General features: G+C 42.5%; 1 protein-coding gene across 1 annotated transcript in view; it reads left to right on the forward strand.

Moving 5' to 3' along the window:
• The window catches only part of LOC109929767 (phosphatidylinositol transfer protein cytoplasmic 1a), a 224,401-nt gene that overhangs the window by 193,361 nt on the left and 14,709 nt on the right, over positions 1-16,331 (forward strand). The window contains exon 6 of the mRNA XM_048611083.1: positions 4,727-4,882. Within this exon, the coding sequence (XP_048467040.1) occupies positions 4,727-4,882 (156 nt within the window). The remainder of the gene's footprint in view (positions 1-4,726; positions 4,883-16,331) is intronic.

The raw sequence follows: 16,331 nt of genomic DNA on the forward strand, positions 1-16,331 counted from the left end.
TTTGTACGGCACATCCCTGCACCATCACAAAAGTAACTCAAATAACTTGTTCCCAGTCCTGTGCCAATGACTTTGACACTGACTGTTGGAAACTGTATTTCTCCTGTTCTATTCCTTTGCCCTTGGTTTTCAACACAGAGAAATGGAATGTTGAGCCTAAGGCCTCTGAAAGCCTGCTAGATTTCTTCTGTCTGTGATTGTGACAACCTTGGGAACCAACTCGACTATTGGCAGAATCATATGGAGGTCTGAACAATGCAGGCTATAGCAAATAAACACAGAAATTACTGCAGAAATTGAGCATGTCTGGCATCATCTGTGGGCAGAAAACAGAGTTAATGTTTCAAGTCTAATGCCCTTCGCAACAGACCCTTCTATTTTTCCTTGAATTGAATCAGCTTTATTGTCACATGAACTCAAATGGATACAGTGAAATGTTTGTAAGTCACCACTTGCAGTGTCATCTTAGGTACAAAGCCATCTAGGTATAATCCTTGGTTACAAAATAGAGAAATGAAAAGAAAAAGTTACATTACAGTAAAACACAATATAACCAGAGGTCAGAAAAACAAGAAGCAAAGTTTAAAAAAAAACAAACATTACAGTCTCTCTCCAAAAGGCTCTCCACCACAGACCAGTGCAGGGAGCCTCCACGTAAGCTGCTCCACGCTGGGCCACTGCCGCCATGCTTCAGGTTGCTGGTGCCCCCTCTCCAACTGCTGGTGTCCCCACTTCGGGTCACTGGCGACTCCGCCAACCACTTCAGAGGCCAGGAGTCGGACGTCAGGGCCAGGAGTCCGAGACCAAGAGAAAGGAAGAGTGGGGGAGAAACAAAGACAAAAAGAAGGAAAAGAATGGGCGAGCGAAGGACCTCCAGCTGGAGCATCCTACTCCAGCACTGTCTTACCGGATACAGTTCCGGTTTGTTTATGATGTCCAGCATCCTCCGTTCTTGGTTTTATTTCAGTGGGCTGTGACAAGGTATGTGGCAGAATCAGGCATCAAGTGTGGTGAGGCCCATCTCGCATCAGGAGCAACTCTCGCCATCTTTTATGCTTTTTACAAACGGCAAGGCAAGATTCCCGCTAGACCGCAGCAAGATGCCAATTGACAGGGAATAACACTTATTAAATGCCTGATTAATGGCACAGTCTTCCGCATTAATATTCATCTTCCCAGTTGACAAAACTTAACAAACAAAGTCAGCATTCAAGAAAATAGATCATGTCCCTGGCAGTCTTGGAGGAATGCAGGCAGAGTGGGGTCAGAGGACTCAGTCACTTCTTCAGTGTCCTGAGTGGAAAATGCAGAGGGACCTGTGTGTGATATCACCTCAAAGCTAGGAGGTTGCATGTTAATGAGGTGAGATGTTCAGTTAATAAGTTCATTAACAAGCAATGATTCCCCTTAATAGAAAACTTGCCACTGCCTCATGTGAATCTTGTCTTGATGTTAAGAATTTAGTTGAAAGATGCAGCAGGTTGTTCCCAATAGCCCGTTCAACATAGGCCTCACTAGATTTCTCACGATTCTGCCACATTCCTTACCATAGCCCACATTGTTCAGCTCTCTGTAAGATTCTGCCTGAGGAAAAAGTCAGTTTTCACTAAAACCTTACGTTAGCACCTAATGACAGTTGCATTCACACATCTGTCTCTGTCCTCAAACGTACTGAATGTTGCGATATTAGAAGAGTGGATGATGCTCAATCTGCATTTGAGATCTGGTATTTCCATGTGCCTAAAGATCTGATAAACTACAAATGAGTTCAGACTCAGTTTATCACATCCATTATCTGATGCAGAATGAAATGCTGAATTAAATAATGAATTATCCAGTAAATTTTGTTTATAACTAAAGACCATTCAGATAGAGCGGCATGGTGGCTCAGTGGTTAGCACTGCTGCCTCACAGCACCAGGGACCCGGGTTCAATTCCACTCTTGGGCGACTGTCTGTGTGGAGTTTGCACGTTCTCCCCATGATTGCGTGGGTTTCCTCCAGGTGCTCCGGTTTCCTCCCACAGTCCAAAGATGTGCTGGCTAGGTGGATTGGCCATGGAAAATTTCCCATAGTGTTGAGGGATGTCTAGCTTAGATGGGTTATGGTGGGGAGGGTCTGGGTGGGATGCTCTGAGGGCCAGTGTGGACTTGTTGGGCCAAAGGGCCTGTTTCTACACTGTAGGGATTCTATGATTCTATATATTTGCAGCTACAAAGATGTTAACTGATTGGCTTTGCTTTGATATGTTAATACCTCAGACTACAGACTGAATGGAGCAAATGAAAAGGCTGAGAATGAAATTAAATTATGTTCTTGGAATGCGTATAAAATCTGAGTGTCAGCTGAAGATACACACAGATTAAAGAATATAAATAGTTTAATAATGCCCACAGTACAATTTCAAAAACATGACTTCAATAAGTCCTTGATTGGTCATACAGTACAATGGAATATCTGAAAGCTGAGGACATTGTTGCTAAGTTTGCAGATGACACAAAGATAGGTGGAGGGACAGGGAGTGATGAGGAAGTGGGGAGACTGCAGAAGGATTTGTACAGGCTAGGAAAGTGGGCAAAGAAGTGGCAGATAGAATACAATGTGGGAAAGTATGAGGTTATGCACTTTGTTAGGAAGAAAAGGGGTTTGGGAGTCCTCATTCAGGATTCTATTAAGATTAACATGCAGGTTCACTTGGCAGTTAGGAAGGCAAATGCAATGTAAGATTTCATTTCAAGAGGGCTAGAATACATGAGCAAGAACATACCACTATGGCTGTATAAGGCTGTGGTCAGACTGCATTCGGAATATTGTGAAAAGTTTTGTGCCTGTATCTAAGAAGGGATTTACTAGTCTTGGAGAGGATCCAGACGAGGTTCACAAGAATAATTCCAGGAATAAAGCGCTTGTCTTATGAGGAGTGATTGAGGACTCTGGGTCTGTACTCGATGGAGTTTAGAAGGATGAGGAGAATTTGATTGAAACTTACAGAATACTGAGAGGCCTGAATGGAGTTGGCATTGGAGAAGATATTTCCAATAGGAGGAGAGATTGACACCTGAGGGCACAGCCTCGGAGAGAAGGGACGTCCCTTCAGAACTAAAATGAAGAGAAATTTCTGCAGCCACAGGATGGTTAATCTGTGGACCTCATTGACACATAAAACTGTGGAGGCCAAGTCACTGAGTGTATTTAAGGCAGAGGTAGATTAGTAAGGTTCTTGATTAGTAAGGGCATCAAGACTTATGGGGAGAAATCAGGAGAATGAGGTTGAGAAATATATCAGCCGTGATCAAATGGCGGAGCAGTTTCAATGGGCCAAATAGCTTAATTGTGCTTCTATATCTTGTGGAAGCCATGAAAGGCACAATATCAATGAATATATTTGTCACTCATGATAGTGTCATGAAACCAGTGTAATTTCAATTTAATAAGATGAAATCTGAATGTAGTGCTTGGAACCAGGTGGATCTTGTTGACTACAAGACCGTTGACTGGGATTGTTAACCTGGGCCAATCAGGAAGCCCTGGTTGACCAATATAAACAGGGGTTTTAGAATATCCTCAATTCAGGGGACTGACTCCAAGCTGGCTGGCTACAGCCAATGTACTGTGAACACATAAATTAAGGGTGACTTGGTGAAGGGGTACTGTCCTCCGTATAGTTATTTCACTGAGTGACTGAAAACACTTTTTCAAAGGTTTACAGATTTCTTTCACAGCAGGCATGAGCACCCAGTGCACTTGGCTGGGAAATCAGTAGCAGCCTGGAATGCATTACCTGAAAATCAAACATTCTTTTATTGACACCATCGGCTGACTGGCTTCTTTCTGTGCTACATCTGTATATACACTTTTCACTGTATCTCCCTAGATATGTGTGACGATTATTCATTCATTCATGTCATGCTTTGAATCACAAGGCCGGCATTTGTGGCTGCATTTCCAAGGACGGTTGTTCCTCCAATTGAAGATACCAAAGCCAATTACTTTCCTATGCTGAGAAAAGCTGAAAGTAAAGTTACCAGAGGTAACACTTAGAAGAGGGGTTGTAAAAAGCCTACTCTCTGGTGCTTAGCTGTTCTTTTGTCTGAAAGAGAGGGCTGTTAGTGTCCATTCAGAAAGACGAAAGATGCAAAGGGGAAAGAATAAATAGTGCACTTTGAGAAAAAGCTTGCAAGTGACACAAAAGTACAGAGCTTTTGAACATCAGACACTGTGAAGTATGACAGCAGGATTCAGGTTCAAACTGATTATCCTATGTGCCATCAATTTCTGGTCTTAGGTGTGCTGTAAGACAGAAGTGCTTTACAAAATGCGTTTCTCAACTGGAGGGAAAGGAAATTAAGATAATGAGTCTTCAAAAGCCTCTGAGAAGCACATCCTTGCCTGGGGATGTTTACCTGCCCAGCTTTTTTCTTGCTGTATTATGACCTGCTGAAGGAAAAAATATTGAGAAACAGGAATGTTTGAAGAAATGTAATTATTTTGCAAAACGTACAAGGTTTCTAACTTTGAGGTATTTGTTGCCTGTGAAGTAGAAGATTTTATTTAAATGTTAGGTATAAAATTATTGTGTTCCTTATGAATTATGTGCATCTATGTAAAATTTTGTAGTAAAAATGTTTCTTTCTTCCAGAATTGTTACCTTGTAAAGTAACTTTAATGGCTGTGCATTTGTGCTGAAAAACATGAAATAAAAACACTGACATTTTATTATGTTTCAGGACCTTAGGTATTTTAAATCAGAGAAGACACAGCGAGGCATGCTGAAAGAAGGCTGGAGGGAAACTCAGAAGCCGATTATGTGTTCTTATAAACTGGTGACTGTTAAATTCGAAGTCTGGGGACTTCAGACAAGAGTAGAGCAATTTGTACTCAAGGTCAGTTAAAGTGAAGTATGAAACACCAAGGAAAGGTTGGTTATGTATAATATTATGGGTCTGTTTCAGGAGCTGAGCATATTAGAATGTGTAATTTATGATGATGATTTAGCATCATTGGGCTGAAATTGGTCTGCACCAGTCAGTCCAAATAGGCTTATGGCAAGTCAGCTTCCCATTTTCATTGCTGACTTTCTTTTCCATTCACTTTGACAATCCAGAATAGCTAACTCCATAGGCTCAAAATTAGTGCAGAGCCAACTGTACAGTTTTATCATCAGTTGGAAGAGCCCTGAAACTGCCTTTGAATTGCCAGAGGTAGGCAAGGTCATCATTCATTACATTCAATATTTCTACCTGTTCTTCTCCTTTTCCAATGAATAGCATCAGAATTGTGACATCTTCTCTTGTCACAGAACTGGCATATTTCCCAGAGTACAAACAATTATTGTTCTATGCCAGAAGTTGTTTCAGGCAACAAGTACCAGTTCATAAACCAGTTCTCACCAATGCACTGTGACTCACACAATGCTACCTCCTCAAGAGCTCAACACCTTCATCCTCTAGGTCATCTGTGGTGATATTGGTGCTTCCATTTGTTAACAGTGAGAACTCAGAACACTTTGATAGCCTTCTGTCCTTGGAAGTTGATAGATCAAGAAGAATCCAGTTCGAAACCTATAATGACAGAAAATAAAAGTGGAATGTTGTAAAAATAAATGTTGTGAATTGTATTTAATGGAAGCAGTGGTGCTTTTGCAGTCTTATGTTACCTCTCAGGGAAGGCTTGTGGATGAAGTGTCACTAAGCTCCTTGTACAGACAATGGCAGGCATTCTATAGGATCAAGACCGCTGAAGCAGCTGGTCTTTTGAATGATAGCACTATTGGGGGTTTGGTGGGGTTTCAGTGGCTGCAGTCAGTATAATATCTACCCAAGGTCCAGGAGCATTATTGGATCCCAGGCTACAGTTGTGATAGCAGGAGGGTATTCTGGTTGTGGAGCATGAGGAAAGGGGTTCAACATCAATCACAGGGCTCTGACTCTCGACAAAACTCACCTTTCCTCCATCAGAGCTAGGATGGCAAACGTGTTTTCTGTGCTGCACTCATCGCAAGTACCCTGCCTCTGCTGAGTACATACCAGTGGGCATTAGGATGAGGAAGGGGGAAGATCTTCCATGTGCCTTGCCACCACAAACTTAATTGGAGGAGTGGCGGCAGAAAGGCTAGAGTTAAAGGTCACTGTTTAAAAGCAAGGGGTCCTCCATTTAAGTCAGAGATGAGGAAAGGTTTTTTTCTCACCGAATGTTGAGAGTTTGGGACACTTCTCAGAAGGTGATGGAAGCAGAGTCTTTGAATATATTTAAGACAGGTGGATGGATTCTTAATAAGCATAGGGTGAGAAGTTAGCAGAGTTGGACAGCATTGTTCAGTAATCAGATCAGCTATGATTTTGTTGAATGTTGGATTAAGCTCAAGTGTCTGAGTGGCCTACTCCTCCTAATTCTTATGTTTGGAAATTCTGTTGGAATTCACAAAATAACACAGAACAAAATCTCACATGACCAGCTAGGTTACTCTGAACATCTGCTTCCTCAGCTGAAACAATACATCATATTCAGACGTTCAATTAAAAGCAACTAGCCACCAAAATAAGTTGTACAACTTCCCTGTTTCTTTTTCAAATTTACAATGAACTACATAAATCATGGTGTCCAGTCTGTAACATTGCCAAGCATCCGTTCTGTTGGAGTCTATTAAATTGGGTGTATAGCAAAACTTTCTTTCTCCTTGTCCCTTTTGGCCAGACTCATTAATCTGCAATTGAAAATCAGGCAGGTGGACCTCACAGGCCATTGTAATGTGTGACTAGCCCTGAGTCGAGGGAGTAGGAAGAAGAGCCTCCTGTTACTTACTGTCATTGCTGGTCTTTATGAGATTGGGAGCTTGGATATAAGCCACATCCTGTAATTCCGTGACTCGTTACGTTGGTTGATCAAGATAACCTTACTATACTATTCAGTGAGCTGAGTGTGCATGGATCAGTGCATTGGACACACACCAGTCGTTTATTATTAGAGTGAATCTTGTGCTTTTTTTTGGCTTGTGTCAAGATTATAGGAGAGACTTCTGCCTGAACCCAAGTGGGTTTTCTCACTGCATCTTACTAAACTCACCTCATTAACTACCTGCCCCACCCCAAAGATTCCTTCACATCCCATTCAGGCCCTATCTGACCACGTGCTGTCCCAGAACAACTCACACTCAGTGCATATCCTGAAATTTACTGGTACCTTTTATGTCTTCACTACCTGTAAACAGCCATTGTGCACCTGAACAAACTCTGTCTGGAGCTGCCCTGCATGTTGCTGAAATTTGCTCTGGCCATGACAGACAGGGAGACTTCAGTGCCATGCTTGTGGGCAGGGACCTGGAGGTCCTGCTGGATGGGGTAGTACACACAGGGAACTTTCTTTTCCCTCAGGACCAGTAGTGATGTCAAAACAAGCCAGCCTGGTCTGAGGGTGCCACCTGGATTAATACGGTCTCAGCGCTGTAGGAAGAAGGTCAATGACTTTCTCCACTCTGCCAAAATAAGTGCTACCATCTTCTCTCTGATACCCACACACTCTATCTCTGCTACTGCAACCGCCTCTAACCAAGGCTCATGCTTTACCACTGTGTTGCCCATAACATCTCCCTCCATTCACTCTCACCTACCTTAACCCCTGATACTACTCACCCTGCATGCCTTCTGCACTGCCTAATCACTCATTTATCTCCATACCTGCAACAAAAGTAACAGCTGTGCCAGTCCCTTTCACCTCTCTTAATATCGACCTCTCATACCAGGAGACAGACAGTCCCCAATAAGGCAGAAAGAGTATAGACGGGTGGAATGGTGCTCAACATTCAGCCCTTTGCCTATCATGCGAAGAGCATCCTAACTGTGACTGTCCCAAATGGCTGACTGACCGTATCCAAGCCCCTGGACATATCAGAAGCTGCTCTTGACTTACTGTGTTGGGACCCCTCTGAATATAGGCTATTGTCCTTGGTTTGACTGAGACCTGCTGACAACCGCAACAAGCTTCCACCTTTGCATCTGTGCTAAATGGCAAGGCAGGTGTAATATGAGCCTGGTATTCCTGGCTGAAGAGAGTGACCACACCAAACAGAGTCACCTCACCTGCCAAGGACTGGTTGGGAAAGGTAGGCCACTGTAGATGTTTATAGACGGGTTGTGTAGGGAGTTAGAGAATTATAAAACCTGCCATTTTAACGTCATGGGCTCTAGGAAGGAAATGTGTATATTTGGGGCTGACTGGTACATATGGATGAGGCTGGAAACCAATGGCAAAGATGTGCTCACTGTCACTTTCCGTCATGCTGGAAATCAAAAGTACACATTGGGGAAAAAAATGGATGTGACCACATCAGTGGGATATGTGACTTGACCTGTGAGGGAAAGGACTGCAGCAAATACTGATCCCTTTTAAAGAGAAAGAACATGGTCCATGCAATGTACAGCACACAGGCTGCCTCCTCCCTGATATCCAACAACATTGACCCTCTCTGTACTTGAATCAACCTGGCACAGCCTCTGGTAGATAATTCTTTGACATCTACACCTTTACACACACTGGGAGCCAAACATTAGGGATGTTGAACGAGGATGGACGACAGAGTTAGCATGACCCAATGCCATGCATACACATTGTTTCCCCTGCTTCCTGGTGGTGCAATAAGCTGTCAGTGCAGACCTCCATCCGTAATGCCTCATCTGTGATCACAGAATTTTGCCGGGTGGTTCTAAGACGCGCTTAGTACTTATAAAGACTCAAACACATGAAGGTTAACATCAGGAACATTTATTTAGAAAGTAATAGTCATATACAAGCCTTTTTCATCCCTGCCACCAAGGTACCCTCAATTGATTTCCTTCTTTCTCCTCTCCCACTATGTCTTAGTGTAGTCCCTTGTTCTGCAACTGGCATGGAGGGAGCCTGCTCAAAAGTGGAGCCCATTGGCCCTGGCATTTTTGTGGGGTGACTTCTTAGAATCATAGAATCCCCACAGCGTGGAAGCAGGCTGTTCGGTCCATTATATGTGCCAGCCCTCCAGAGGGCATCCCATCTGGATCCACGCCACCCCTGTAACCCTGCATTTACCTGGCCTGTACATCCCTGGACGCGAAGGGCAATTTAGCATGGTGTTACAAAGGGGGGGGTCAAACCCCTCTGATAATTAAATTGAAACACAAACCCCCAAACTGTTATGGCGGAATTAGAGGTTCCCTTCTCGTAATTAAACCCGAAACACACAGAGAAGCTCGTCTTGCCTTTATAATGTATCTGCAATAACATTTTTACAACCCACAACAGGTATTGTCTGTAAATTAAAAGCCTGTAATACAAGTTGCCAATGAAATAGTCTCGTATTCTTGTCCTTAAATCTTTCCAAAAAGGTGAGAGTGTTGTGGTCTGTATACACAACCATCTCCAAAACATTAAAATGTTGTAAGGCCAGTACCAAACTCAATAACTCTTTTTCAATAGTGGAGTATTTTCTGTGGTGGCTTTTGAATTTCTTTGAAAAAATAACCAATTGGCCCTTCAATTCCACCATCATCCTCCTGCATCAACACAACTCCCAACACCTACATTGCTAGTGTCGATAGCGACTTTAAGGATTTCAAGAAATTTGGTGTGGCTAAAACTGGTGTGGTGGTTAATACAGCTTTTAAATTATCAAATGCCTCCTGGTATTGTTCTGCCCACCAAAATTTTGTGTTATTCTTTAGCAAATCCATCAGTGATGCCACCACGCTACTGAAGATGGTACAAACTTCCGATAGAATCCACTCAGTGCCAAAAATCGAAGCACCTGTTTCTTTGAGGATGGTCTTGGAAATTCCTTTATGGCCTTCATCTTCACATTCCTCAGGGTCATCCTTCCATGTCCAATGTTGTGTCTCAAGTACATCACTTCTGCCTTCGCAAATTCAGTTTTTGTTAAATTTATAACCAGTTTTGCCTCCCATAGTCTTTCAAAGAGCTCTGCCAAATGCACTATATGATCTTTCCACGTATGGCTGAAGATCACTAAGTCACCTATATAGACGGCACAAACAGTCATCCTGCCACAACTCTATTCATAAGTATTTGAAATGTGGCTGGTGCGTTGTTCATTCCAAAGGGCATTACTTTAAATTGATACAGGCCATTTGGGGTTACAAACGCAGAAACTTCTTTCGCTCTCTCTGACAAAGATACTTGCCATAATCGCGAAGTAAGTCCAACTTTGTGATGTATGTGGCTTGTCCAACTTTTTCCACAAATCCTCCAGCCATGGAATTGGGTATGAGTCCAATTTAGTAATGGCATTGACCTTCTGATAATCCACACAGAATAGGTTTGGGAACCAACACGATCAGCGAACTCCACTCACTTTGACTCAGCTTGATGATGTCTTCTTGGAGCATCACTTCTACTTCCTTCTGTACTTGTGCTGCTTTGAGAGGATTAAGCCTGTAGGGGTGTTGTTTTATCAGAACAGCATTCACTACTTCAACCTATTAGTCCTCCCCATTCTATTCTTACATATGTCCTCATTTTGCTACAAGAAGACTTTCAGTTCAGTTCTCTGTTCCTGAAACAGATAGCTCACTGTCCTATCCCATTTTCTAAGGACTTCATTACTTAATTTATTTTGAGACACATCAAAATCCAAATCATCTGGATTTGATTCCTCACTCTGAGGGGCAGTAGCTAATACCTGTTTCTGCAGTTCCCTTTCCCTGTCATAGTAAGGTTTCAGCATATTCACATGACATACCTGATAAAGTTAATTCCTATCTGGCATCTTTACCAGATAATTCACCTTACTCAACTTCATCTCAATCTGATAAGAACCACTAAACCTTGCTTTGAAGGGATCTCCTACCACTGGTAACAGCACCAATATTTTATCTCCATAAGCAAAGATAGTAATGTTAGATTTCTTATGTGCTCCTTGCTTCATTAGATGCTGTGCCACCTTCAAGTGTTGTCTAGCTAATTCACCGACTCTGTTTAATCTTGTTGTCACCTCAGATACATAATTCAACTGTGAGATCTCTGACTTCGGACCTATCAACTTTTCCTCAATTTTAAAAGCCCTCTTACTTTGTGTCCAAATATCAACTCAAATGGAGAAAACTGAGCCAATTCATTTGGGGCATCTCTAACGGCAAACAATATAAATGGGATACCTTTATCCCAATCATTTGGGTAATCCTGGCAATCCTCAGCATGGTCTTTAGGGTCTGATGCCACCTTTCCACTGCTCCCTGGGATTCAGGATGGTACACATTTGATTTAAAGTTTTGGATGCCTAAGCTATCCATGACCTCCTCAAATAATTTGGCAATAAAATTGGACCCTTGATCTGACTGAATCTCCCTGGGTAGTCTATAACGGGTAAAGAAAGCAAGCAACTCCTCCACAACCTTTTGCCTCCCGTAATGGAATTAACTCCAAAAATCTGGTAGACACATCCATAATGGTTTGCAAATACTGGTTCCCACTTTTAGTTTTAGGGACGGAACCTACACAATCAGTTATAACCCGTATGAAATGTTCTTCAAATGACTGAATCGGTATCAAAGGCGCTGGTTTTATTACAGCCTGCGGCTTTCCTACCATTTGACACGTATGACAGGTATGGCAAAATTCAACCACATTCTTATGTAATCCAGCCAATACAAATGTTTTTGTATCTTAGCCTGAGTCTTCCTCATTCCTAGATGACCTCCCATAGGTAATTCATGTGCTACCTGCAATACTTCCTGTCTGTATTCTAGCGGCAACACAATCTGGTGAACTTCCTCCCATTTCTCCTCTGCACTAATCTGCTGCAGCCCCCATTTTTGCCTTAGAATGCTATCCTTAAGATAATAACATTCAGGAATACATTCTGATTCCTTTTCCAAGTAGGCTTTACGATATAAACCTTTTATTGTCTCATATTTTTGTTCTAACTCCATTAATCTTTCAGAACTAAACACCTCTGCCTGATCCTCTGCCTGTTCAGGTTTTTCCTTCACCATTTCATCACACAGGGTGTCAGCTAACTGGACCTCAACTCCTTCATCTCTCTCTTTGGTTTTTCCTTCTTGCTGTAACTTATGACTGTGGGATCTTGTTACCACACAATCCAGAAAAATTCCAGGGTATTTATCTTTTAACTCCTCAGTTCCCTGGTTTTCCTTGTCTTCTCCACTACAAGGGGCATCACTCCCATCTTTGATCCTGCTGGTCATTTCCAAGAACAAACTGTATTCCTGGAATAGACACTTTTTCAATCACTCCCACTGTCACTTCCCAAGTCTTGATTCAACTTTCCAACCTGATCTTACACAGGGGAACGCTAAGTCTCTCTCCATTTATTCCACAGATTACCACTATCTCGGGTAACATTTCAGAAGAAGTGCAAATACTTTCATTTCTTACTATTAAAGAATGGTTAGCTCCTGTATCTCTCAATATTTTTACTTCTTTATCTTCTCCCCCTGTTCTTCCTGAGTAAACCTTACCCATAGAGGTGAAGTCTTTATAGAAATTGGGTACCATCTCTCACTATCCAGCCCGTGACTAGGCTGTGCACTATCCTGCAGCTCCTCAAATTCTTTTGGGATTCCCTTCACTTCCTCAACTAATCCCGCTGGTTCAGTCTCTTTTACCACATACTTTTTCCCAACACCTTTCTTAAACCACCGGCAATGTGACTTTATGTGTTCCACTCCATTACAGTGAAAATACCTGAGGCCTTTCACCTCCTTTTCACCCTCTTCGGTTTCTTTTTTCACCTGTGGTAAACTGTTCCCAGTGTGATTTACTTGTTGTTTTTCATTGAAGGATCTCCCTTTCTCCCAATTTCTATCCTTCATGGAATGAAATTGCTGTCGGAAGCTCAACTTTGATTTATGCACTAATGTGTATTCATCTGCCATCTCTGCAGCTCTTCTCGCTGTTTGAACTTTGTGTTCCTCAACGAGTTATCATTTCTGGAAGTGAGTTTTTAAACTCCTCCAGCAGAATAATCTCTCTAAGAGCCTCATATGTCTTCTATCTTTAATGCTGTCACCTATCTATCAAAGTTGCTATGTTTAATGCTTTCAAACTTGACATGAGTCTGAACTGGTTCCTTTATGTTTCTGAACCATTGTCTATATGCTTCTGGTACCAATTCATAGACACTCAAAACAGCCTCTTTGACATCTTCATAATCTCTTGACACTTTATCTGACAGCACTACAAACATCCTGGCTACCAACTTGTTCTGAATTAACACAGTCTCTGGCCAGTCCATCTGCCTAACCAGTTTCTCAAAGGAAATGAAAAAGGCATCTACATCTTTTTCATCGAATTTTGGCAATGTTTTGACATATTTGTATATATCCCTACCACGTCTTTGGCTACAATGGGTTTGCTGATCATCACTCTTCTCCTCACTCAGCCTATGTTCTACCTTCGTCTTCATCCTTTTAAGTCAGTTGTCCTGTTAAATTTGCAACTCTTTCTTTTTCTGTTTTCTTCTCTCCCTTTTAACTGTAATTCAAGCAGTTTCAGTTCCCTTTCTTTCTCTTCTGCCCTGGCTCTTCTTTATCCTCTAACTCCAATTGTCTAATCTTCAGTTTATTTTTTCTAACTCCAGTGCACTTGCCTGTTTCTCTGGTATACCTAAATGCTTTACTAACTCCTTTACAATTTCAGCTTTCCTCTTGTCCCTAGTTAAACCCAAATCTAACCTGTTGCTAAGTCTAGAAGTTTTTCCTTCCTCTGTGTTTGTAAATTTTTTTGGCAAATTTGGGAAGCCTCCTCAAACCCCAGAACCTCTTTAGCAATGATAAGAGCCATTCACCCCACTTTTGATTTAACCAACCACAAGTAACCAAACTTAAACAGATTTTCAACTTCTCACCTAAATTTTATTTAAAGATCTAAGACACTAATCCCCAGATTTCTGAAGAAGGGTCCCAACCCGAAATGTCAGCTTTCCTGTTCCTCTGATGCTGCCTGGCCTACTGTGTCCCTCCAGCTCCACACTGTGTTATCTCACTTATACAAACCCAAATAATAAGAAAATAAGTTAAAACTTAGTCTCTCAAAGTCTACACACCTTTCTTCTGCTGTTCTCAAGTCATAAATGCCTTTCTTCCGCTGATCCAGCTGTCAGGGATGTTTTCTCTGTGAAGTCTTCTGTGAGGACTCTTAGCTAGAAGTGCTGTGGTACTTTTTATGGAAAAATGGTGTTTTCTTAGCGAGCTTAGCAATTTCTTGTGAGAGCTAGATGCTTATTTTTCAGATGGCGGTTCACTGTCACCCCAATTTTCAAAAACCCTCTCCTTGTATACCTTGGATGATATATCCATTTTCATACAATAGCCTTGGTCCGAGGTTGTCAAAATCATCAGATATAAATTCAATTAGCTTTCAATTACTAAGTGCTTGGTTTAATTTAATTGGCTGATTCCAGCTCATTGCCAAAACATCAAAACCAGTCTAAGGTTTCCAATCACACAGCCAATTGATACATGTTTCAGTTTCAACGTTTCAAAACTGGCTATACAGCTTTGAGCTGCATACAGATACATTTTTTTTTCTGTATAAATCTCTAAGCTCAGTAAAGCTCTTTACCTCTTAAAGGAACCACACACTCTTCTCTCTTAATATTTTTTTACAAATAAATTCTAGCTTCCTGCCTTTCAGCACCAGGCATACCTGAAGGTGAGGTGTCAACCTGGTGAAGCCACCAAACAGGACTATTTGCACACCAAACAGCAAAAGCAGCAAGTGATAGACAGAGCTAAGTGATCTCACAACCAACGGAACACATCTAAGCTCTGCAGTCCTGCCACATCCAGTTGTGAATGGTGGTGGACAACTAAACAACTCACTGGAGAAGGAGGTTCCACAAATGTCCCCATCCTCAATTACAGAAGAGCCCAGCACATCAGTGCAAAAGATAAGGCTGAAGCATTTGCAGCAATCTTCAGCCAGAAGTCCCAAGTGGATGATCCATCCCTGCCTCCTGCAGTGATCCCAGCATTACAGATACCAGTCTTCACTCCACGTGATATCAAGAAACGGTTGGAGACACTGGATTCTGCAAAGGCTACGGGCCCTGACAACATTCCGGCAATAGTACTGAAGACTTGTGCTCCAGAACTTGCCGCTCCCCTAACCAAGCTGTTCCAGTACAGTTACAACACTGGTATCTACCCAGTCATGTGGAAAATTGCCCAAGTATGTCCTGTACACAAAAAGCAGGACAAATCCTACCCGGCCAATTACTGCCCCACTCTCGATCATCAGTAAAGTAACGGAGCATATCATCGGCAGTGCTATCAAGCAGCACCTGCTCAGCAATAACCTGCTCAGTGACGCCCAGTTTGGGTTCCGCCAGGACCACTCAGCTACTGACCTCATTACAGCCTTGGTTCAAACACAGACAAAAGAGCTGAATTCCAGAGGTGAGGTGAGGATGACAGCCCTTGACATCAAGGCTGCATTCGACCGAGTGTGGCATCAAGGAACCCTAGCAAAACTGGAATCAATGGGTACTGGGGGCAAACTTTCCAGTGATTAGTCATACCTGACACACAAGAAGATGGCTGTGGTTGTTGGTGGTCAATCAACTCAGCTCCAGGACATTTCTGCGGGAGTTTCTCAGGGTGGTGTCCTAGGCCCAGCAATTTTCAGCTGCTTCATCGATGACCTTCCCTCCATCATAAGGTCAGAAGTGGGGATGTTAGTTGATGATTGCACAATGTTCAGCACCATTTGCGACTTCTCAGATACTGAAGCAGTCCATGTTCAAATGCAACAAGATCTGGACAATATCCAGGCTTGAGCTGACAAGTGGCAAGTGACATTTGTGCCACACAAATGCCAGGCTATGACCATCACTAATAAGAGACAATCTAACCACCACCCCTTAACATTCAATGGTGTTACTATCACTGAATCCCCACTATCAACGTCCAGGGGGGTTATCATTGACCAGAAACTCAACTCGACTCACCACAGTGACTACAAGAGCAGGTCAGAACTAGGAATACTGTGGGAACTAACTCACCTCCTGACTCCCCAAAGCCTGTCCACCATTTACAAGGCACAAGTCAGGAGTGTGATGGAATACTCCCCACTTGCCTGAATGAGTGCAGCCCCGACAAACTCAAGAAGCTTGACACCATCAGGACAAAACAGCCCGCTTGATTGGCACCACATCCACAAGCATCCACTCCGTCCACCACCAACGCTCAGTAGCAGCAGTGTGTAATATCTACAAGATGCATTGCAGAAATTCACCAAAAATCCTCAGACAGCACCTTCCAAACCCACGACCATTTCCATCTAGAAGGACAAGGGCAGCAGACATATGGGAACCCCACCTCCTTCAAG

The sequence above is a fragment of the Rhincodon typus genome, chromosome 23 (genome assembly GCF_021869965.1).
Source record: "Rhincodon typus isolate 14 chromosome 23, sRhiTyp1.1, whole genome shotgun sequence".
Taxonomy (NCBI): domain Eukaryota; kingdom Metazoa; phylum Chordata; class Chondrichthyes; order Orectolobiformes; family Rhincodontidae; genus Rhincodon; species Rhincodon typus.